General features: G+C 42.2%; 1 protein-coding gene across 1 annotated transcript in view; it reads right to left on the reverse strand.

The window, feature by feature from the left end:
* The window catches only part of LOC124622834 (trypsin alpha-3-like), a 179,859-nt gene that overhangs the window by 90,792 nt on the left and 63,237 nt on the right, over positions 1-25,830 (reverse strand). Inside the window, exon 2 of the mRNA XM_047148625.1 lies at positions 1,432-1,610. Coding sequence (XP_047004581.1) covers positions 1,432-1,610 — 179 coding nt within the window. The remainder of the gene's footprint in view (positions 1-1,431; positions 1,611-25,830) is intronic.

A 25,830-nucleotide genomic window follows, 5' to 3' on the forward strand; every position in this document is an offset into this window, starting at 1 on the left:
CAAAGCTGCTGTACTCGTAATGCCATTGTGAAACTATACTCGATATAAGGATTCAGAGTGTTGATTATATAAGATAATGTCCTAAGACATTGGACTATTTGCAAACCCTTTGGCAAGTTCTTCAATAAATCAACTGATGAACACACACATATAGGACATTCGGTAACTGCTGTAGGACAGTTTATGAAGTAAAGTATCATTGAATTTCCCTTCGAACGATACGAAACCGTACAGTCACTGACACGTAACCGAGAATTGGCGGTGAGATACAGACGTCTTTTCATTTCATTTCCCGCAACTCGTAAAGCCAACGCTGCTTTCTATTCCGGAAGCATCTGGGGAAAATGTTCGCCGTTTCTCATCCTCAGTAGAAACAATTAAGGGCCTCCTCCCGTCGGCCACACCTTGACGCAAGTGATTACAAATGTGCCTTCTGGGTTTCATCTCTCAGGCGGTGCTCGTGTGAGATACGGAGCCAAAAGGAAACCGTATAACAAAGGGAAAGGAGGCAAGGCGGAAAAATGAGCAGGAGCGCAGCTCAGTACCTATTGCTGCTACTCACATAAACTGGGCGCGCTTGTCTGTTTTGCACTAAAGGACGTGTAAATCGGCAGCCCTTACCGTACGGCGTAGAAGCCGTCTTAACTGAATCGGTAAATAAATATATTTGTAACGTTTGGAGAATAAAAAAGTTTTGAATTAGAATTCATTGTCCGTTTCGTAATAACTAGTCATGCGCACTTCACCATCTAAGGGGCGCTAGTGATACAGGAAGCAAAACTCTTAACTTACGTATATTGGAGAGAATTCGAAACAATTTAAATTGCAGATACTTGGCACCATCATTCGTGCTTCGAGTTTGGGATGTCTTCGAAGAATAAAAAGTGTTAATAAAACGGTGAGAGACGGAAGGGGAAAAGTTTGGGGAGAAGACAGTGAGAGAGAGAGAGAGAGAGAGAGAGAGAGAGAGAGAGAGAGAGAGAGAGACAGAGAGAGAGAAGAAAAAAAGAAAATGTCGTCGAAGGAGGATTCCTGAGAGCGGGACACAGTTGTAATACGGCCAGAGGAATGTCCCTTGACCAGAACCAATATCTTGGCGCGCGCTATTCACACCCCTTAATGTGACTTCCGAGGGCTGCCTCTGGCGAACGATCGAACGGCATGCATTTTTCCACACTTTCGTTCTGAGCCCCTACCCCCACTCCGACTGTAGCATCCGCGGCGCTCCGGCGCCTCCTCCACGGCTCTTCTGACACTCGCCACTTTCCCTCCCTGCCGCTTCCTCGCCTCCTTTCCCCGGCCCTTCTCTCTCCGCTCTTTTTTTCCGCGGGCCAGGCGCCGCTCTTTATCTCAGTAGCGTTTTCTTTTTTCGCTCGGCGCCTCTCGCCTCCGCGGTCGTCACTCCTCTCGCGCTGTTGCGGTGCATAATACCTGCGAACAGCAGCGGCGGCGGCGGCGGCGGCGGCGGCAGCCAAGCTGCTCTCTCGCCGCGCTTCCTCAAGCCGACCGCAGCTCAATTTCCCAAAGGCGACGCCAGCCCGCGGCCGCAGTGAATGTCCAGAGATATGGGTGTAGCCTGCTGCCCCAGGACAGCGATCTGACTGCAAATTCTAGTGAGCGTTTGGGCCCGAAGAAACTCAACGATTCCGATAGCGTACGAGAAGGGCCCTAAAAGTAATGAGACTGATTTTTTATCTACCAAAGTTTATATTTCTCCAAACAACAACACTGTTCCCTTAAAAGTAGGTCTCTTCGGAGGCTATACACCAGCGGTAGTCGTTGTTCCCAGTCTTGGTAGGAGCGCTGAAAGGTTTCAACTGGGGTTCAAGTGGCTCTGAGCACTACGGGACTTAACATCTGTGGTCATCAGTCCCCTAGAACTTAGAATTACTTAAACCTAACTAACCTAAGGACATCACACACATCCATGCCCGAGTCAGGATTCGAACCTGTAACTGTAGCGGTCAAGCGGTTCCAGACTGAAGCGCCTAGAACCGCACGGCCACACCGACCGGCAGGCTTCAACTGGCAGGAGCTGTTACATTCCAGTCACTTTCATTTGAATGTTCTGCCGAGTTCCAAAATGAATTCCTTTTAAGATATTTTTCAATTCCTGGAAAAGAAACTGTCATAGCGACTCAGATCAGGCGAATAGGGGGACTGCAGAACAACAGAAATGCCTTGGCCGTGTAACATGGGGCGTTGTCACGATGCAGAATGCACTTCTCTGTAATGTCTGGTCTCACGCGAGTCGCCCTTTTCTTGAGGTTTTCAAGGACACCATTGTAGAACACTTGGTTGATAATTTTCCTTGGAGGGAAAAAAAGCATATATGAAATGAGAACTACAAAACACAGCAGTCTTCTATTCCATCCATATTTTTTGCATATCTGGAAAGGATAAACATTTATTTTATTAACCTCTTCTCCTCTCATGTCTTCATTTACAGTGTCTGTGAGTCAAACAGAGCCTTTTAAAAATATTAAATATTTCGAAGAATATTATACAACACAAATCAAGGGAACAAATATATGAGAACAGAAATACAATGATATACTCTAAACATCCTTGTGGCACGCCCATTGTCTCCTAATCTGTACTGTTTCTAATACAGTACAACATAATACCAGACAAAGTTTTCTGGATCGTTTCTCCTCCACATCCATAGCTAGAATAACACATCAAGAAATGTACAAATGTACCTCCTCTACACATATTCCATAATACCTAAAAAGCAAAACATACAACTTCTAGGAACTTTTGGTTCACATATTCAAATGAGGTACATTGCTCATTTCATAATCCTAGAACTAACGCGAAACAAAACAAATTTGTTTGATCAACACATAATCTACAGCTAACATCAGGGAAGGGATCCTCCTAGGAACAGACAAGAAAGATACACAGTAAAATGATATCCATGAAAACTACAAGAGAAACATGTAATAATCATCAAAGGTAGCTACATTTACAAGCGTATCAGAGCATGGGCACAAAAATGTGGAACATCGATAAATCATTAAGGCAACCTAATTAAAGGTAGATACTTTTCAATTTCTCAACAAAACTCAACTGTATTAGCTCTTATACCAACAATGAAGCAACTATACAGTTCCAAAAAATATATGAGACGTAGTCTTACATGCCACTGTACTTTATAGTCAGTATTACATTTAGTTGTACGGCTGGGGGGTAAAAGGTACTGTAATAAAGCGTTCCAAATTCCCCACCGTTCCTGCTGTCGCATGTAACAGCAACACATCGCCCTTAAAGAAACTCGTTACGTTGGCAATATATCAAAAATTTTAAAGTGGGGAAAAGACACTGTAATTACATACTCATATTCATACTCCAGTAACCTTCTTACTCTTGTCTCCAAAATAGTCCTGATACTAACCTGATGATGATAACTTCGCTAACTTTAACATACATCTAAAACTATAACCTCATTATGAAAATCAAATTTCCTTAATCTTCATTTACAGGTGTACAAAATTCAAAATATCTTCATGATTTTCATTAAAAAATGAGTTTATTCATCGTTACTATGTTACAAGAGTCTCCCTTGTAACCTCAGTCAACTGCAGTGCCTCTTGCGTCACCGAAAACACTACAAACATCTTAACATGGGATCAGTCTTATCAACTCAGGTCCTTGCAATACTCATGAAACATTACTATTCAAATCGTCACTTTGTCATGTGATCACCATTACATGTCACAACATCGTCTGGAATGAGTTTAAGTCTTGTTTAGCCATTATGACCACTTGTGAATCATACACAACAAGAAAAAGTACCTCCAATTGCGTCTGCACGCATAAAATACAAAAACACAAGCACTAATCACCACTTCACTACAACGTCAATACAGCCTCAACTTCACAAGTCACACCCTCGCTACTTTGTAAATAACTATTCAGTGTCAACAGAGTCTGCGAAGAATCACTCATGCTACCATAAAAACAACCTCATTGGAAAAAAATAAACTACATCTCCCGATGTCATCAACCATTCTTTCCCTGACTTCTTATTATGGAAATAACGAACACGAACTTTTAAACCAACTGAAGCCACTTACGTACGGCCGTAAGCCACGATTTTAAATAATTTAATAACTATTTTATTTTGTAGAGTTGTGAATTATTTAAGAATTTGCAAGTCGTGTACTAAGAACTTCTAGACGTAAGAAGTTATAGTTATGTGAACTTTTGTTTTGTATAAGTATATAAGTAGTCAAGGCAGTAGTGTTTCGATCTCATTTTGTCGTTTTGTCATTTTGCCTCAGCTTATACTATCTCATGTTGTTGGTATTGTATGACCGCTTATTATGAAAAAAATGTGGTATTAATGTATTCAAAGCTTTAATTTCAGAAGTAACTTCAATTTTGTCCAAATGTTATTATCTCTGTGAGAGGGAAAAATTTTATTATAAAATATAAATGATAATTAATTTTGAATGTGAAATCAGGGAAGTGAGATAAGGAGTTTCGGCGGACAGAAATTAATTCAAAACTTAAACTGTGAGAACTTAATTATTTTCGATCACTACATTAGGCAACCCAGCTCAGCGATCGTCAATTTTTTAATAAAATCGAACGAAAAATGAACGTAGGCATAGGATCTTTGGCTGCCAGCAATAATGAACATTGAATTTTTATAATAACACGCAAAAATATCTTTCGATGCTAATTTATCTTACTTGGAAGAGAGTAAAATTAATCTGGACAGTACTTGCTTAAAGATTATTCATTGATCTATCCATCAAAGTTAAAGATAGACAGACACTACGAAATATACACTTCTAAAACGAAACCTGTTTTACGAAAAACTTTAAAGACAGTAAATTTTAGCATCTTCTCGCAAAGGAACTTAACAATTACCACGGAATGAGATCAGAAAGAGTACAACATTATCGATGACTAAGCACTACCAACTAGTCAAGGAATATCAAGATCACAGGAGTCGTCACACAATTTAGCACCAGATACTCCCCAACTGGCAATCACATTCATGAGAGAAACCTAAGGTTTTTTTTTAAATTTCCGGATTAACAAGTAGCAAGATGGAAAATTATTTACCTTGAGATTGGTGTACATAATGATGAAAGACAGATAACACTACAGAAAAATAAAATAAAAGGAACTTCCATGCTGGGGTAGCCCTATACCTGCTGCATACATGACACTAACTCTGTATTATGACTTCATGTCTGATGTACTAAACCATCCTCGCAGCTGCATAATCCTGACTCAGTACTGGGATGCTCAAGCACACTCTGCACATCACAAGACCAAATAAAAGTGGAAAATTCAAATCGTTACTGACAGTATCTAAAATGTAGATCAACAATCTCACTCAGAAGAGGAAGGTCCAAAAAAATATCAAACATGTCTAAGGATGAAATCCACGTCAGTCAGTACACCGTCTGATGATATATCATATTTACATATATTTTCGAAGAAGAAGCTGAGTAGCACCGTTCTGTAGTGGTTATGATACTACACTGTTGCATGGTGGTGGTGAGTTCAAAACTTACCTGGACTGTAGAATCTTAATTTCTACATACGGATCGAGTACATTCTGGAAGCATCCACAAATGTCAAGAAGCATTGTACCAGAATGATCTGTAGCTGTATATATACTGTATGTGCTCTGGTCGGAGGCAGTTCGCTCCGCTCTCTGGTATGTGCAAGTGCTGTATAAGCCTTCGTTAAGTGAAGTTAGTGTCCGTCATTCATCTAATTAAACCTTCTTCTACGTGACATTATTCTGGCGGAGACGCTGGGTATTGGAACTTGGGATAGCGCACATTATCGACGACACAGTGGCTACCATCAGGCCACGACGGGACGCCGTTTGCGTGACGAGAAACCCGAGTTCGAGCCGTATTCAACAGATCGCAATCCACCGGAGACAGAAGAAGAAGAGACCGTTACTATGACCGAAACTGTGTGCCACCACACGAGACATCTTTCCGGTTTCTCTGGAGACGATAACGAAGATCCAAACAAGTGGCTGAAGTTATATGAGCGTATAGCAAAATGTAACAAATGAGACGACACTGTGTGTTTGGCTAACGTATTTTTCTACTTGGAGGGCACTACCAAGCAAAGGTATGAGAACAAGCTGGAAAGTATTCCAGGCAGAACTGCGCAAGTATTTCGGCGACACACAACTACAGAAGTGCAAGACTGAAGAAAAATTAAAATACAGAGCACAGCGACCAGGAGAAATTACAACATCTTACATTCAAGACGTCTTGGAGCTGTGTAAAATAGTGGATCCTAGAATGAAGGAGGAAGATAAGGTTGCACATGTCATGAAGGGTGTTGCTGAGTACATGTATCAAGCCCTAAACCTGAAGGAGGTTTCGACAGCAGACGACTTCATAAAATGTTGCCAGTATATCGAGAGAATGCATCAAAGAAGAATTACGCTTTAGAAATTTGAACGGCTTACAAATATCACACCGACGTCTGTGATGGAGGAAGCAACTGATTTCACAAGTGTTCTTCGTCAGATGGTGAGAGAAGAAGTTCAGAAGGCACTTGGATTGCACGGAGAGCAAAAAACCGAGCCGCTTCAAGAAGTCGTAAGGGAGGAATTGGAACAGACATTGAACCCCATCTCTCTTCCTTCATGTCCTTTTACACGGTGAAAAATTCGAGACCCAGGCGGAGCTACGTTCATACAATGAAGCATGACGAGCCTGTGTGGGCACCAAGAAGACTGACGTCTGGAGGACCCAGGGCAACCAACCAGTATGGTTTTACGGACGAGCGGGTCATGTGGTGCCCTATTGTCGAGAAAAGCGGCGGATACTTGATGACGTCCGCGCCAGAAGACAGCAGACTGACCTTAGCCGAAGCCACCTCCGGGACGACGAAGATGAACCAGAAGATGGGGGTGCAGGACGATGTAGGTCACCATCTCCGTAGTCTAACCACTTGAGAGGGCGCTCCCCGACACGCCGATCAAGGTCTCCATCGCCGTTTAGAAGCTCCAGCCACTCACCTAACCGCCGCAGCCTGGAATACTAAAGGGTGCGACCTTCTTTGGAGGTGAGGCCTCCGAAGAGAAAAATCCTCCGCCGTCGATCATTACAAAAATGATACGAAGCTAAATCGATATGCTCATGGATGGCCGACCAGCCTAAGCTCTGGTGGACTCTGGAGCATCATATTCATTCATCTCGGAAAAGTACCGTCTCCAGTTCCAGAAAACCGTATTCGTCGACAGCAGAACATCTCTGCTGAAGGTGGCTAATGGGAAATATGTAAAACCTACAGGAAGATGTACCATGCGTGTGGGTATAAGTGGTCATACACAGCCCTTAGAATTCATCGTATTACAAGAGTGTAGTCATGACGTCGTTCTCGAATGGGACTTTTTGAAACCTTCTCGGGTAATTACAGATGGTGATCGCTCGAACGTTATGCTAGACGAGATACTGTGGACAGGAAGATGCGCATCAGAAAGTGTGGAGACTATGTGTACTGGATGAAGTGATCATTTCTGCGGTCACCGCTACATAGGTTACTGTCATGCAATGGATCAAGCCATAGATCTCTGTAGTGGAATATTAGAGATGGATAGCACTGATGAATAGCGTGGTCATCCCAGGCTCTGTCGTCTCGTTTAAGGACGGATTCCGTGAAGTGTGGGTAGTTAACTGTCGCCGAGAACCGCTGATCCTTCCAAGACGCATGTGCGTGGCAAGTGCTGAGCCGTTAATGTCAAAACAGCTGAGAGTCATAGAAACCTCCGATGCCGAGTCTGTGGATGAAATTTGCGCTACCACAACGAGACAAGATCTTCTAGCTCGACCATCACCTAATTTCACAACGAAACAACAGAAGAAGCTACTTGTCATTGTTCAAGAGTTATCTGAATACTTCAATCCACAGGTGAAGAACAAATTAGACAAATCGACGATGAAGCACCGGATGAGCACTGGAGATTGTCAACCAATAAGCCCGAGAGCATACCGTGTGTCAGCAACGGAATATAGAAAAATTTGCGACGAGGTAGAGAAAGTGATGAATAATGACATCATGACATCATTGAGACTTCACAGAGCCCATGGTCGTCACCAGTGGTCCTTGTCAGGAAGAAGGACGGCAGATGGCGCTTTTGTGTTGATTACAAGAAGCTTAATAACTAAAAAGGGCGTTTTCCTTCTTCCACAAACTTACGATACACTAGATTGTCTGAAGGGGGCTAAGTATCTCTCAACCATGGACATGCAATAGTGGCAAATCGAAGTAAATGAGGCTGATCGTGAGAAAACTGCATTCATCACCCCTAAGGGCCTGTATGAGTTAAAGGTAATTCCGTTTGGCTTGTGTAATGCACCAGTAACTTTTGAACGGATGATGGATAATCTTCTACATCATCTGAATTGGACGATGTGTCTTCGTTATTTAGATGACAATATAGTGTTCTCATATACATTTGGAGGGTACGTAAAAAGACTGAGTTAAAGGTAATTCCGTTTGGCTTGTGTAATGCACCAGCAACTTTTGAACGGATGATGGATAATCTTCTACGTCATCTGAATTGGACGATGTGTCTTCGTTATTTAGATGACATTATAGTGTTCTCATATACATTTGAAGGATACGTAAAAAGACTGAGGACAGTTAGTAAGTGTCTGCAACAAGGCGGACTGAAACATAATCCAAGAAAGTTTCTCCTTGGAGCAAAAGAAATCAAAATACTTGGACGCCTTGTTTCAAACGAAGATGTGCGGCCAGACCCAAAAAAGGTGAGATCTATAACGGAAATTCCTATTCCTTAAAGTATTAGAGATGCGAGAAGCTTCCTCGAATTATGTTGTTTTTACCGTCGTTTTATCAAAGACTTTTGTATGAAAGCCATGCCACTCCAAGAGTTGTTAAAAGCTCATGCTAAATTTATCTGGGGTTGTGCTCAACACGATCTTTCGATGTGCTGCGCAAAGCTCTGAAGACTGACCCTGTTCTTGGTCTGTGTGAACTATACACAGATGCCAGTGGGTATGGGCTCGGTGCTGTTCAGGTGCAAATTTCGGATGGAAAAGAGAAGGTTATAGCCTATGCTTCTAGGAGACTTTCAAAAGCCGAGAGAAACTACTCATCTACAGAAAGAGAAAGTCTTGCTGTGGCCTGGGCCATGTGCAAATTTCGACAGTGTCTCTATGGAAGGCCATTCACAGTTGTTACACACCATCATTCACTTTGTTGGTTGACAGGTCTCAAATATCCAACAGGACGACTCGCCAGGTAGGCACTACGTCTTCAAGATTATGACATTACCATAGTGTACAAAAGTGGAAGAAAATACCAAGATGCCGACTGTCTCTCAAGAAACCCTGTGCAAGACCATCAAGACTTCGCTGAAGATTGTGACTGTCTCGCTGCACTCCAGGATCTCCCTGCTGAGAAGAAGAAAGACGCCAAGATATCTCAAATTATGCTTGCTTTAAATCGGTCAGAAGATGTGAAAGGTAATTACTGGACTACTTTGATCCGTTTGGAAAGAGGTGATTCCTAAACACATACGCTTAGATGTTCTACAGAAATTCCATGACACAACTGAGGCCGGACATTTAGGATTTACTAAGACACACAATAGAATCCGCAAGACATTTTTCTGGCTAGGTTTATTTAGGAATGTCCGTTACTATGCGTCGCACTGTAGAGAGTGCCAGGGGAGAAAGGCAGTTCCTCAGAAACCACCAGGCCGACTCTTACTAATTCCACCAGACAAAACGCCCTTCCAGCGTGCTGGGAATGACTTCTTCGGACTATTCCCAATGCCTGCTAATGGCAATAGATGTATTATTGTTTTCACTGGTTATCTCACACGCAATGAGATTACAAAAGCCGTGAAAACAGCAGAAGCATCCGAGGTAGTTAAGTTCATCGTGAAAGATACTGTGTTAAAACACGGTGCCCCAAGGTAGTTAGTTACGGATTGAGGGAAAGTTTTTCAATCGAATCTTGTGACAGAGATAAACCGTCAGTGCAACATTACTCATCACATTCGCAAACTAATTGGCTTACTGAACGCCTTAATAGGACCTTGGCCGACATGCTATCAATGTTCGACAACATTGAGCAGAGGAACTGGAATGAGGTGCTACCTTTCGTGACGTTTGCCTACAACACCGCCAAACAAGACACCACAGGATTTACGCCATTGTTCGACTACGACAGTGGACACTGTGTTTCCATTACATCCTGATGACGTGGACGACGACTACATCAGCCATGTATTAACCAGAGCTGGGAAAGCTAGGCCGTAAGCTCGACTTCGAACTCTGCAGACTCAAGAAAACGATCGTCGAAGGTATGCGGTGAACCACCGCATTGTTGTCTACCAGCCTGCTGACCTCGTATGGATCTTCACACCTGTTCGGAAGGTTGGTATCTCTGAGATGCTCCTCAGGCGTTACTTTGGACCTTGGAAGATAGTAAGACAGTTGTCTGATGTTACTTATGCAGTTGAAGTTTTCGACCCGACACCAGACGATGAAAGATCAGAGATACGGTCCACGTCCTTCGAATAAAGCGCTACAACGATCCTGCAACCTAGGGTAAATTCGAAGCTCCAGCGACAGGCAACAAATGAAAAGATGACGAAGAGCGTAGCGGCAAAAGAAGTTCTAAGATCACCGCCAGGGAGAGCGGGAGTCGGAGTATGCAGGACCGATGACTCGTTCCCGGGCTAGGAGGACGCAACACCGAGACGCTGTTCTCTTAAGGAGGGAGCAATGTCGCAGAAGAAGCTGAGTAGCACCGTAGTATAGTGGTTATGATACTAAACTGTTGCATGGAGGATCGTTAGTTCAAAACTCATCTGGACTGTACAATATTAATTTCAATATTCGGTTCGAGTACATTCTGGAAGTATCCACAAATGTCAAGAAGCTTTGTACCGGAATGTTCTGTAGTTGTATACATACCGTATGTGCTCTGGCCGGAGGCAGTTCGCTCCAAGCTCTTGTTTGTGCAAGTGCTGTATAAGCCTTCGTTAATTGAAGTTAATGTTCGTCATTCATCTAAATACACCTTCTTCTACGTGGCATTATTCTGGTGGAGAAGCTGGGAATTGGAACTTGTGACAGCGCACGTTATCGAAGACACAGTGGCTACCATCAGGCCACCAGACCGCCGTTTACGTGACGAGAAACCCGAGTTCGAGCCATATTCAACAGATCGCAATGTACCGGAGACGGAAGAAGAAGAGGACGTTAAAATAACAGCAATTGTTGCCACCGCACGAGACATCTTTCTGGGTTCTCTGTCGAAGATCCAAACAAGTGGCTGAAGGTATATGAGCGTATAGCTAGACCCAGAAAAGGTGAGATCTATAACGAAATGTACTATTCCTAAAAGTATTAAATATGTGAGAAGCTTTGTCGGATTATGTTTTTGTTACCATCGTTTTATCAAAGACTTTTGTATCAAAGCCAGGCCACACCAAGCGTTGTTAAAAGCTCATGCTAAATTTATCTGGGGTGGTGCACAACAAGATCTTTCAATGTGCTGCGGAAAGGTCTGGAGACCGACCCTGTCTCTATGATGAGAGAGCACCTACAGAACTACACACTGATGCTAGTGGGTATGGGCTCGGTGCTGTTCTGCTGCAAATTTCGGATGGAAAAGGGAAGGTTATAGCCTATGCCTCTACGACACTTGCAAAAGCCGGGAGAAGCTACTCATTACAGTAAGAGAAAGTCTTGCTGTGATCTGGGCCATGCTATCAATGTTCGTCAACGTTGAGCACAGCAACTGGGATTAGGTGCTGCCTTTCGTGACGTTTGCCTGTAACACCGCCAAACAAGAGACCACAGGATTTACGCCATTTTTCCTGGTGCATGGGCGTGAGGTGACTACGACGATGAACACTGTGTTTCCTTTACATCATGATGACGTGGACGACGACTACATCGGCCAGGTGTTAATCTGAGCGGAGGAAGCTCGGCAGTTAGCTCGACACCGCACCCTTCAGAATCTAGAAAACGATCGCCGAAGGTATGACGCGAGCCATCGCCCTGTTGTCTACCAGCCTGGTGACCTCGTATGGATCTTCATTGTTCAGAAGATTGGTCTCTGAGAAGCTCCTCAGGCGCTACTGTGGGCCTTATAAGAAAGTAAGACAGTTGTCTGATGAACTTATGAAGTTGAAGATTTCGACCCCGACACAAGAAGACGAAAGATCGGAGATGTGGTCCACGTCCTTAGAATGAAGCTCTACAAGAATCCTGCAACCCAGGGTAAATTCGAAACTCCAGTGACAGGCAACAAGTGGAAAGGTGACGAAAAGTGTAACGACAAAAGAAGTTGTAAGATCACCGCCAGAGCGAGCATCAGTCATAGGGAGTCGGAGTATGCAGGATCGACGAATCGTTCCCGGACTAGGAAGACGTAACACCGAGACGCTGTTAAGGAGGGAGCATTGTCGCAGAAGTAGCACCGTAGTGTACTGGTTATGATACTAAACTGTTGCGTGGTGTATCGTAAGCTCAAGACTCACCTTGACTGTAGAATCTTAATTTCTATATTCGGTTCGAGTACATTATGGAAGTATCCACAAATGTCAAGAAGCACTGTACCGGAATGTTCTGTAGCTGTATATATACTATATGTGTTCTGGCCGAAGGCAGTTCTCTTCACCCTCTTGTATGTGCATGTGCGGAATAAACCTTCGATAAGTGAAGTTAGTGTTCGTCATTCAGCTAATTACATCTTCTTCTACGTGACAATATAATTTGAAACTTTATTAGTTATTTTATGGCAAAAAACATCGATCAACGAATATCACGGCTCACTGTACAGAAAATACCCACTCGTATTTGCACTTATCACATTTAGTAAAACACCCATAGAAGTAATAAATTCTTAAGAAACGCGCATGAAGGACATCTGTAGCAGATTTTTCACTTTACAATCATCAAATGAAAGACATTACATAATACTCGTACCAGATGTCACACACACACACACACACACACACACACACACACACACACACACACACAGAGGAGAACTGTATAGACCTACAAGAAATTATCTCCTTAATGAAGTAAAACTACACGAAGTTCACACAGAGATATATGGACGCATTCACAACTGTAGAATCTTGTACCGCAAGGAATCGAGAGAGAGGATATTGTTATGGGTGTCCGGTATCCTCTATCTGCCCGCCTCTTGTGGTCGCGCGGTAGCGTTCTCGCTTCCCACGCCCGGGTTTCCGGGTTCGATTCCCGGCGGGGTCAGGGATTTTCTCTGCCTCGTGATGGCTGGGTGTTGTGTGCTGTCCTTAGGTTAGTTAGGTTTAAGTAGTTCTAAGTTCTAGGGGACTGATGACCATAGCTGTTAAGTCCCATAGTGCTCAGAGCCGTTTGAACCATTTTCCTCTATCTGCACGTGTGGAGTAACACGGTTGTTTATTTACATGAATATTTACTTAACTGGAATAGAGTCCACGTTCTGTGGTTCAAGCTCATCATGAATAGTCCTCTTGCCGACAGTATCGGTAATCTTGCTATTACACACGTCTGTTTCACTGCTAGGCCCGCTAATGTCACTAATCCGGTCGCTATGTATTGTCATAACATGCTATGTGAACTTAGTCCGCCCTGAGAATGTATTGACAGACGCGAAACTCGATGAGTGAGTCAGTGAGGCCCTCCGGCAGCAGATGCGGCCTAAACATGTACATGCTGTCGACAGGGTTGTGGCGACCTGTTGCTTCTCTGGCCTATCTCGTAATAGGCACCCTTGATCCAGCACGTACTATCGATCTTCGCCCTACATCTTTGCCAACCTGTGTGCTGGCGACAGACTATGCCAGCACAACAACAGACTGCAAAACCTGAGGACCACCTAAAGTTACCTACCATCTATCCTCATTGCATATGTGCCATTTACATGGAAAAGTTCGCTTATTTAATACACCACCCCAAAAATCTTATAAGAAGAAATACATGCACAAGGAAAAGAGAAAAAAGGAAAACGATTCACCATAAGGAATTATCGGAATGGGACAGAAAACGTTTGATTTAATGTTCACACACAGAAAGAAGAAATTATAGCAGTTCAGAAAAATTAGAAGATTTTTTCAAGAAGTAAATTAATAAAATCCCAAGAAGTCAATAACGTGTTGATCCAGTTCCAGCCGTTATACAACCAGTTACTCGGTTTGGAAATGATTGACAGAGCTGTTGGATGTCGTCATAAGGGACATAGTGCCAAATTCTGCCCAAATGGTGCGTTACATTGTGAAAATCATGAGATCATTGGAGACTCGTGCATATAACGCTCCAAACGTTCTCAGTTGAAGGCAGATTCGACAACGTAGTTGCCCAAGGTAAGGTTTGGCAAACTCAAAGACAAACAGGAGAAACTCTCGCCATGTGCGGGCAGGCATCATGTAGCTGAAATGTACGCCCAGAATGGCTTACTATGAAGGGCAAAAAAGACCTGTGTAGGATATCTTCGACGAAGGTTAGCATAACACTTTTTGGCAGAATATTATTGGATGAATTACTTTAAATTAGTTTATGTAATCATCTGTGTCATTACTGCACTATTATTTATGCAATCATCTATGTCATTACTGTACTATTATCCGTGTTGTTATCTAAATTTTTGTCTGTAATTGTTTGACATGTGGATGTCCTTTTCAATGTATCTGCTTATATATGATAAATTGGTTGCCTCATGATCATCCACATGTGGCTATTACTGTAATAACCTGACGCGTTCTACATCCTAGCGATACATCCGTGTCAAGGATCCACGGAACTGGAAAATAAATAAATAAAAGAAATAAGACGTGCCCCTGCGCTATAAGGATGCCTCAGATGGAAACCAAACTGGTCCTGCTATAAAAGTAAATCGCATCCCAAATCATCACACGTTGTTTGCGGACCGTATGGCGTGTGGCAGTCCCACTGGTATCCCGTCAGTGTCCGTTGCGTCTCTAGACTTGTCTTCATTGGTCATTGGCGCTGAGCTGCAAGTGGGACTCCAGTCAACGAGATTCCAGGCCGAGGACTTGTCTGGAGGCGCCCTGGACAGTGGTAGGATGCCAAACGGACGGTCACCATCAGATATATCCCTTACATTGGGGATCATTCATTTTCAATTTCCTATCCCCAACATGTAATACAATATCACCCTCGACGATATTACCACATATGGAAAAATCTGTCATTGATTCACGTCCTCCTGGTGTCATACACACATATTCTACAATCTACTGGAGAGAGCTGGCTTCGTTGGCAAATATAAACTTTGTTGTTACTGTACAATCTGAAACAGATTTATTGTTTTCAGATAGGTAAGTGGCAATAGCTTCAGTTCCGTGTACTTTACCTGTAATTCCAACCATTTCCTTCCTACTTAACGCTAATTCATTTGCAACAACAATATTACCAAACTCCAAGCCTGGTTTGAGGTATCGGGGTGTCGCACGCAAGTTATATTCCTTATACCATCAACTGATTTACACTTGGAACTGGCAAGAACTCATCCATAAATTTAACTAATTCGTCATCATAATTCTCTTGATCTTCTTAAGGCACTATTACACCTTCTAGTCCTAATCCATAATTAGTTAATTCTAATTCAGATACCTCTCCCAACTCTTGGCTTACGTGTACTGTGTAGTCATCTGGTACAAACACAGACTTCTTCTGAACAGATGTGAACTCTTCCAACTCTCAATTACTGGTAGATTCTGTGCCACCTGAGCCCTTGCTCCTCCCCAGTAGTCAGCTTTGCCACAGCGGTAGCAAGTTCAACTTTTGTAACTGCTTTCTGTATGTCAATTTGCCCCTATTCTCGTAGATTTCGTCTTTATTTGATTAGTTTGCTTTTTTCTCTATTAATATATCAGTATCATTTTCATTATATCTAATAAAGTTTTAATTTGTTCTCTGAAATTACTTCTGTTTTCCAACCCACCAGCGTCTCTTATCTCCGTTGTGGCTACTAAGATTTTTACGAAATCCTGTGTACTCAGCCCTGTCTTCTATTGAATTTCAGAAGATCCACAAGAACGATCAGCTCCTTCAGAATGTTACGGTAAGTCACAGTTCCAAACATCAGATAAAAAAATAATCTTAAGTCACCAAACTCTCTATGTAGCACCATAAGATCAGTAACAAAGGGCAGCTCTCTTCAGAATTCTGTCTTGACACTCAGCATCGTACACTAAATCAAAGAAAAATGCACTAAAACCAACACACAGAAAAATATTCAAAAGTATCCCTCATATGAATACAAGAAATTAAATAAAAATCTCACAAAAACTTAGCATTAACTAAAGATAATCACTAAATAAAATGTCTCAAAGCACAGCACACGATTTTCATTACTACTTTAAGTCTGTCCCGGTCACATAAATTTTCAGAGTCCCAGATCCACCTCTTAGATGTAAATAACTCATTGACTGAAGAAGCAAAATCACGTCAAACCTTCCACTACAGAGAAATTATCTTTTGTAACAGGCCAAAAGAACTCCATAAAGTCTTTCCATATTTAAGTCAATGGCTGGCAATGTAGAGTGCAAACCCACTGCCCTACTGAATAGAAGAGGCTCAACTCATGTGAATGAGTAGCAAAACCCTGAATCTAGTGTCTCGTAAGATTATCCCCATTTATTTATTAAGTATTTGTCACACGAATTACAGTTAAGAAGATGGTTACACAGAGGATCAAGTCAGAAAACCTCAGTACACTTATCCACCTTCTCCAATTACTCTTATAAAATCATAAATCCAGCCTCAAACGTCTGCAGAACTTCACATAAAAATGCACCAGAAACATACCACAAACGTTTGGCTCTGACACCACAGTAACGCTACACTAAATATTAATATATGCATATCATATGTCAGATTCAAATGTTTGACGCTTAAATACTTATTCACTAAGACTGTGCACATATCTTCAATCAATGCTGCACCACATCATGACCAAGAAACTCCAATTCGTCTACCCATACAGAGAACGCAATAATCGATTCATATTAAAGAGCGACAGAAAAATCGAACTTCCGTTTAGGCACAGGGAAGCCAATGACTGTCCAAGCACCAATTTAACTATCTAAAAATGCTGAATGTATAATACAAACAGTGGTAGTTCCTTATTCACACTGAACGTTTTCCTATCCTTTTATAAGTGAAAGCAACAGTCTTTGAACTTTCTAATCACCATTCGTAACATAAGATTCTTCCGGTCGCAATAACCAAAAACACTGGCAAAAAGAAATAGTGTTCAACATCACCTTGTAGGCAGAAACAAAGCAAGACAAACATGGAACACGAAAAATAACTACTATATTTCAGTTAGCAGAATTATCCACACAGATATTAAATTTTTACACACAGTTTTCAAAGCATAGAAATATACTGTTAGTGTCTTACTCAGAAGACTTGTAATGCTACAGTATTTGATTGAAAACTGAATAACGTTTTCACACACAGGAACTGTGCCCTGACAGTAAAGTTCTCCAAAAGTAAGGTGACTGTTCAGTTTAAAGTTGGCACTACTACCGTAATAGCATCCTGTCATGCTCCAGTTTCAACAGTTTGTGCTCTGTCACAGGCAGAATATCCTAACATGACCCGAATCCAACATGTTCAACAGGTTGCGCCCTGTCACACAAACATGTCATTAATTAATGGATGAAATCTGATTGTGGCACAAAAAATTACACTTTTCTGAGCTGTTCACGCTTACTGTAATCGTGCAGCTGTAATTAATAAGTATAGCAATATGAAACTCAACACAAGTAACATGGAAAATACTCTCTAAGATTCTAGGAATAGGGAATGTTTTTACTAACTCGACTTGTAGTCGATCAGCGTGCACTGGGGATGTAAGCTCCGTATTGTGATGATCACAGTCGTATATATCAGATCGGAAGTATGCTGTACTTTAATATCAAATATAGCATTTCTACAAGTCGCACCAATATCACAACTGTCTTCGATACTTAAAAATAGTTCACACAATGGGATACGTAATGTCCACAATTTGGGAATCGAACTTTGATGTGAAATGAAATGTGAACGTATTAGAATACATCATTGTACCAGAGCCAAGGGTTGCACATTACATACTGCTATCAGATAATGGTTGCAGAACATCAGTTAACACAGTTGAACCACATGTAAGCTACCAACAAATCAGAATAAGAAGTACTGTTTTAATACAAATCATGTGATTTAGAGACAAAAATCTTTGAACACAATCATACATGTGTTTTTGGTGCACAACAACACGTTTTAAGTAAAGTACAGGTAGGTACTTGTGACGCAAACAATGTTTCCATTCGGAATACAGAGAATTTAATACGCTGAACTGTAGTGACCAGTGATTTAAGTTACTTTACAAACTGACTAAACTTGGCTTCTGTACCAAGCCCTGTAACTATACAGCTCACAAGATAATGTTGCGCTCACTGCAATACGTCCTGGAGAAGAAATACAAAGCACAGGTTTGGATTGTTACGCTACAGAAGGTCATTGTGCCGGTATAGTTTCTCTATGGCTCTCGACTCCCGGAAGTGTGTATCTATGCTTCTGGAACCCTCAAAGAGAAAAACGTAATAGATGTCGAATATTTGTAGTCGCCGTGACACAGAATCATCTTTGCATTGATGCTGCGCTAACTACTTCCCGAAGTAATATAGAGAAAACAGAAATGAGCATGAAAGTAGTGATTTAAACTTCCTGGCAGATTAAAACTGTGTGCCCGACCGAGACTCGAACTCGGGACCTTGGCCTTTCGCGGGCAAGTGCTCTACCATCTGAGCTACCGAAGCACGACTCACGCCCTCTCTCACAGCTTTACTTCTGCCAGTATCTCGTCTTCTACCTTCCAAACTTTACAGAAGCTGTCCTGCGAACCTTGCAGAACTAGCACTCCTGAAAGAAAGGATATTGCGGAGACATGGCTTAGCCACAGCCCGGGGGATGTTTCCAGAATGAGATTTTCACTCTACAGCGGAGTGTGCGCCGATATGAAACTTCCTGGCAGATTAAAACTGTGTGCCCGACCGAGACTCGAACTCGGGACCTTTGCCTTTCGCGGGCAGGTGCGTGAGTCGTGCTTCGGTAGCTCAGATGGTAGAGCACTAGCCCGCTAAAGGCAAAGGTCCCGAGTTCGAGTCTCGGTCGGGCACACAGTTTTAATCTGCCAGGAAGTTTCATATGAGCCCACACTCCGCTGCAGAGTGAAAATTTCATTCTGGAAACATCCCCCAGGTTCGCAGGAGAGCTTCTGTAAAGTTTGGAAGGTAGGAGACGAGATACTGGCAGAAGTAAAGCTGTGAGACCGGGCAGGAGTCGTGCTTCGGTACCTCAGATGGTAGAGCATTTGCCCGCGAAAGGCAAAGGTCCCGAGTTCGAGTCTCGGTCGGGCACACAGTTTTAATCTGCCAGGAAGTTTCATATCAGCGCACACTCCGCTGCAGAGTGAAAATCTCATTCTGGAAAGTAATAATTTGTCAGCAGTCCTTAGCGTAAATAAGAGACTTAAATATTTCATACGTCAGTAACATAATCTGTATCATAATATATATAATATTGTTAATTTAGTCACATTGGAATCTCTTACTTGTATAGATATAGATTTACATCGATTTCGTAGGGACCTCCACGAGTTGTTGATGTTTTAAGGCAAAATTATTTTTAAAAAGCAGCAAAGAAAGTGCCGAATCATGTATGGGTGCAAGAAAAGTGTGTCTTGCATTATGCAAACATTTCTCCAATGACACTTGACACGCGTTACTTAACGTGTTTGGGAATTTCATTGTAACTAAATCAAGTGCGATTAAAGTTTTACCTTAACGGCGTTACAAAAATATCCAGACGGTTGCTTTGAAAAGAACACGGGCGATTTCCCCTTCTTCCCCCAGTCTCTGATGACTACGTAATCGGTGAAATGTGTGAAGCCCTAATATTTCTTGCTTACTTGCTTTAATTTCGCATAAGTAATTGTATCCATACCGTATATAAATGAACTTGCTTAATCAGCCCTCAGATCGTAAAACAGCGTAAGTTCAGGTCAAACAAATAAGTGGAAGATTGTGTTTCCTACCAAAGTTGCTCGTCTTTATTCGTATTTCCGAAACCGCAATTCTTTATCTGTAATAACGAAATGAAGACTTGCTTTAATGTGACTGATCTAAATGACCAGAAGTTCCTACAACCGCTATATCTTAGAAATGTGGCAAAGAGCTGTATCACTGGGATATGAAAATTTATAAATGTTTGTCTTCTTGACGCACAGTTCTACATATTTCATACCCGCTTTTGAATTGTAGTGTACCGTATTCCGAATTTTCCTCTTGACCCCTGTGACACATACATCTTCGTCCATGACAGATGTCGTGAATTAGAGAAAGAGAGTATGATCAGTCAATCATACTCAACCGAGGAACATATTAATTTAATAATGAGTCCGCTTCAGTTGTCAGTAATTCATTATTTTCTGCACGGCCGGTTTTGAAGCCTAAATCTTCATCCTAAGATGCCACCAACTGTGAACTATGGGTTGAAATATCAAAATTAAAAAATAAAGACGTGAAAAGTGGTGTACCCACATATTTATGGAAACATAAATGTGTGGGAGTTGGGCCAGTCAGTCGTGGTTAGACCCACATCAAACTAATGCATAGCACTGGAACCAAGACGCTAACATAGAGGGAGGGATCTGGATAAAAGTGAAATAAGAAACGGCACTCAGGCGTAAGGGAGGCAGAAATGGAGCCCGCGTCCACGGCGCAGCACCGAAGTGACAAGTGCAGCCGGCCAGGAAGCCAGCTGACAGTGGCGCTGGAAGCGACTGGCGTAGCAGTCTATAAGGTGGGGAAGCGAAAGAGATAGCCGAAAAAGTGCTGGAAACAGGGACTGGCTAGTCCCTACACTAAAATAAGCGTGGTTTACAGGGTATATACTGAATAGGACTCCAGATCTATACAGATTATAAAGATGGATTTACATATGTAAGTACGTATGTATGTATTTATATATCTATATACGTTTCACATCTCCTCATAAACCATTGGCTCGATTCCTCGTAAACTTCGTACACATATCATTTACTGCCTGGAAAGAAACACTGCGGCGTTAAGAACCATCCACCCATGAAAGAGGTGAAAGTGGAAGTGAAAAAGCAGTGTAACTCACGATGTGAGAATATCTGTACTTTAGCTCTCCAGTACTTGAGAATGGGAGCAAATAGAATCTTGCATAAAAGTGTACACATAATTTCAAAGCTTTGCGAAAAGAAAGACTTTTGTCACTTACTACATTTTCGGTGTTCATGCAGTAAAAGCACTATATGAAGCATGGCGTTTTAATTTATTACTTCTTTGCAACTTCATCTATTCGCAACACTTCTGGCGAACAGTATCCACAATTACAGCTGAAATTACGTAAAAATTATAACATTGTGAGATACACAGTTCAGGAAGTATAACGTCAAATACTGAGATGCGTGGGAAACTGCCGCATCATCGACGATGTTTTAATTTATTACTTTTTTCCTACCAACGCTTTTCGCTACACGTTTTGCAGACAACGCCCATAACTGCCCTTGAATGTATCTGGAAAAAAATATCACTTTACGACACTTAGATTAGTAGAAGTGACGTCATAAACACTGAGATGCGTGAGAAGCTGCTGCATCATGTCTGACGTTTGAATTTATTACTTCTTTACCATTATCTCCATGCACAGCACATTTCGCAGACAGTAGGCACATATATTACTGAACGTACCTGCTACATTAAACCATTTTTCAGCACATAGTTTAGGAGATACAACGTTAGAAATGTCAATCTATGTGAAAATGAGACTCCAGCGAAAAATTGGCTAGTCATATATTTGAAATATATGTACAAATACGGATAGAATATGTCAAACATACATGAAATATATTTGACGTGTGCGTATGCTAGCAAAGCCCAGGGTGAAAAGCTCGTCCTAAACCCCTGGAACGATTTCAGTCAAATTTGCTACACACATTACTTACAATCTTCAATCTTGAAAGATATTCTGTAGGGATATGGACCACCGACCTCCTAACGGGGTGAGTGTGGTAACATGGAGGAGAGAGAAAGGAGGACGATCAGATGGACAGAGAGCGACAGGGGAGAAGGAGATAGTTCCAGATAGGAGAAGGAGGATACTGACAGAGGCAGCAAGGAGGGGGAGATGGAGAGAAAAAATTGGGATGAACAAAGGCAGGAAAGATGAGGAGATGGAGAGAGACAGGGGGAGGAAGAGAAAGACAGAAAGACGGGGGAACAGGAGAAGGACAATGAGAGGGCATGGGGGAGATGGGGGATGGAGGATGTGGACAGAGGGTGGTCGAAATGAACAAGGGAGGAGGTGGACAGGTGGGGGACTAGATAGAGAGAGGAGGTAGGTGGATAAAGAGAGAGCAGAGATTGGGCAAGAGAAGACGGACAGAAGGGGAAGGAAGAGATGGACAGGGAGAAAGGAGGAGGTCATAGACAAATAGAAGACTCGAATAAATAAATACCCAGGCGAAGCTGGTCTCTCAGTTAATAGAAGAACAAATACAATCCATACTACTATACACAGCAAGTTGCTCATGAAAATTATTATCCCGAATCACAGAGTCTTGGGTTAGATTGCTGGCAAGGTCAGGGATTTGCTCCACCTGGGGACTGGGCATTTGTGTTGTCATCATTATATCGCCATTCGGGAAAGTGGCGAGACTGGACAATGGAAAAGTTGGGAATTTGTACGGGCGCTGACAATCTCGCAGTTGAGCGTCCCGCAAAACAGTTATCATTACCACCGTCTTGAAAAGTTACTACCGCAAAACTCCAAAAGTTCCTGGTCGATTTTCTTCAAAGTTTTAAACAATGCTCTAATAAGCGTTCGGACAGACATATAGAAAGACAAAATCTATACTAATAGTCAAACGCAAGTCATTGTTTACCTTTATTATCAAAAATCTAGAAAAGATCTTGACCATTTCACTTCAAATATTTATACGATACTCTAATAAACATTTGGGCAGACATAGGCTTCAAATTTTGTGATAACTGACAAACTTTTCGGTGAAAATCTCGAAATTTCTTCATCGACTTAATTCAAATTTTTACATGATAGCTTAAATAATGATAAGTTTTTAAACAACAAAGGTACAGGATTTCTACAAAAAGCAACTGCGCAAAAGAAAATGTTGTGCGATGCAAAACTGAAGAAAAAGTATGGTTTCGATTTCTTTCTCGCAGTCAGATTTAAGTATGATGGCGTACAGTTATTTAAACATTACACAAATTGTTTCCTCCAGGTACGTGACTTTTCTTGGACGTTCCAAAACCAGTTTAACTCCTCCCTCCTATACACAAGTCTAAATTTTACGATACTGTTGTAAGAAACTGCTAATGCTATGAGCCAGGTAAGCTTGTATACAGATATAAGTACATTATTACCAACAGTCAAAAGTATGGTGATATCGACCACACCGCTACTGATTAATTATCACTGAATGACTGACACTATTGCACAGCACGTGGAGACCACTTATGCTGATTTTAATGCCATAATTTGTAGTTTCAGTATCACACTAGGAAAAAGCATTTGTCAGAATACACCTGTTCCGCCACCTATCACACAAAAAATTTCTGTATTTTATGTTTGCAATTCCAAATTTAAGAATTTAACTATTGTTATGAAACTATTTGCGAAATATAAAAGTATGTTTGCATCAGGATGTAGCTGAGCGTTTCAGTTACGTGAATATTTATCTACGATCAGTCGTATATCATCTAAAAATAGGGTAGTGACGTGACGGGAGCACTCACATCTTTTAGCGTACTAATGATCACTGTAAGAATTACGTTGTTTAGATTTTTGGGAACGTGTTTATATGTAGATCAACTGTTATGAGAAATGCTGTAAAAATATGATCGGAGTTTGTACTTAATGTGTATTAAACAAGCAGAAAGTGTGTTCCTTCTTGTTCTTCTTTTTTCGTGTACAATAATTTACTGGCGGTCAGCTATGGACGTCGGTTCTGTTCAGCTAAACCCAAGTACCAAAAATGATAACGAGTGCCTTTGCATCAAGCGATCGACAGTCGCTGCTACGCTCAGTTACGGAAATCTGAGATGTTTGTATCCATGTATGTACACTAGACCACAGAAAAAAAGGGTAGCACCCAAGGTGAAGAGAACATGAAATGAAACTTCAGAGATCGAGCGAGTATGGCCCCACTTATCAGTAGGATGTTGCACCTTCTCTGGCTTGGATGCATGCACTGATTCGGTTGGAAAGATTTTCCTGATGCCATTGTACACTCTCCTGAGGTAAGCTTGCCTACAGCTGTTGTAACTGGTCCATGATAACGGCATTGGGAAAGCAGACGTTCGAGCTGCCCCTTCCTCCTTCAACCTACTCTGACACGGATGGAGAAACGTGTCATGTGTGGACTAGCAGTGCCCTGTTGAAAATCGCACCACGATGCTGCCGCATAAGAGGTAACAGATGACGACGCAATATATCTGTGACGTACCGTTGTCTAGTGAAGGTTCCCTCAGCCATGACCTGATGTCGTACCCAACAGCTTCCCTCACCATGACTCCTGGAGTAATATCACTGTGTGTGTCCAAAACACTGGAAGAATAGGGGTTCTTCCCAAGTTTCCGTCATAGTTGACGATGGTCATCCGGAGTAGTATAGAAACCAGTGTTTTTCGCTGAGCATAATGAGACGCTTCTCCTCAGCCACTCGTCGGCTTCGGAGTCACGGCACTGCTCCAGACACGACCTTTTGTGTTTTGGTGTTAACAGCAGCCAACTCTGGAACGGTAATTCTCCAGTCCGGCAGCCGCTGAGTCTCCATCATGACACAGAATGTTGCAAGGCGTCCATTACTTTTTCTCAGACGGTAGGTGGACGTGTGGTGAGGCTATGTTGTGGTTGGCGCGGAACACGGCGATCCTCCGTTGTGGTGGTCAGACATGGTCGACCGGAAGTTTGACGACGAGTGTGCCTGTTCTCACGTTCCCATGTAGTCCAGTGTCAGCCCTCTGTCACATCCGACCGCTCAGAAAATCTGGATACCGCACGATTCGGCAAGCTGGTCGGACGGAGACCCGCAACGAGGCACGTTTCGAAGTCTGTGAGATGCCCATAACACTGTCTCACACGAGTATGCGGCAAGTATAACGGGGTCAATGGCCTCAGATATTGAGTGATCACTGTGAAAGAGTACACACTGAAGGCTGCTCACTCCTATTTTACAGGGTGGCACGCGATATGTGTTACCAATTGTTTCTTTCACAATTTACGACGCACATTACATATCCCACTGGAATCTCTACAGCAGTACCAGCAGAGCTTGGAAAAACAAACGAATTACGAAATGACGTGTAATACACGATACTGCCGCTAGGAGACTAGTAAGCAGCAATGGCTGACAATGGAAGACTGACGACACAGCAACGATCGGCAACTGTGTTACTTTTTCGTGAAACGAAAAGCCTTTTTGTGACTCAGAGGCGTTTTCGACAACAGTTTAACACACGATGGCTCCCTTGCAAAATGACCATCCACAGGTTGTACGATAAATTTGTACACTAAGGGGCAGTATTGAAAGCGAAGCGACCTCGGCCTAAGCCTGTTTGTTCGCCGGAGAATATTGAAGCGGTACGAGTTGCTGTACAGAGTAGTCCCAGGAAATCTTGTAGAAAGGCAGCAGTGCAACTGGGAATATCCAGACGCTCCGTTCAACGCATTCTCAAAAGTGACCTCCATATGTACCCATACAAGATGACCTGTGC

Source organism: Schistocerca americana, chromosome 7, assembly GCF_021461395.2.
Source record: "Schistocerca americana isolate TAMUIC-IGC-003095 chromosome 7, iqSchAmer2.1, whole genome shotgun sequence".
Taxonomy (NCBI): domain Eukaryota; kingdom Metazoa; phylum Arthropoda; class Insecta; order Orthoptera; family Acrididae; genus Schistocerca; species Schistocerca americana.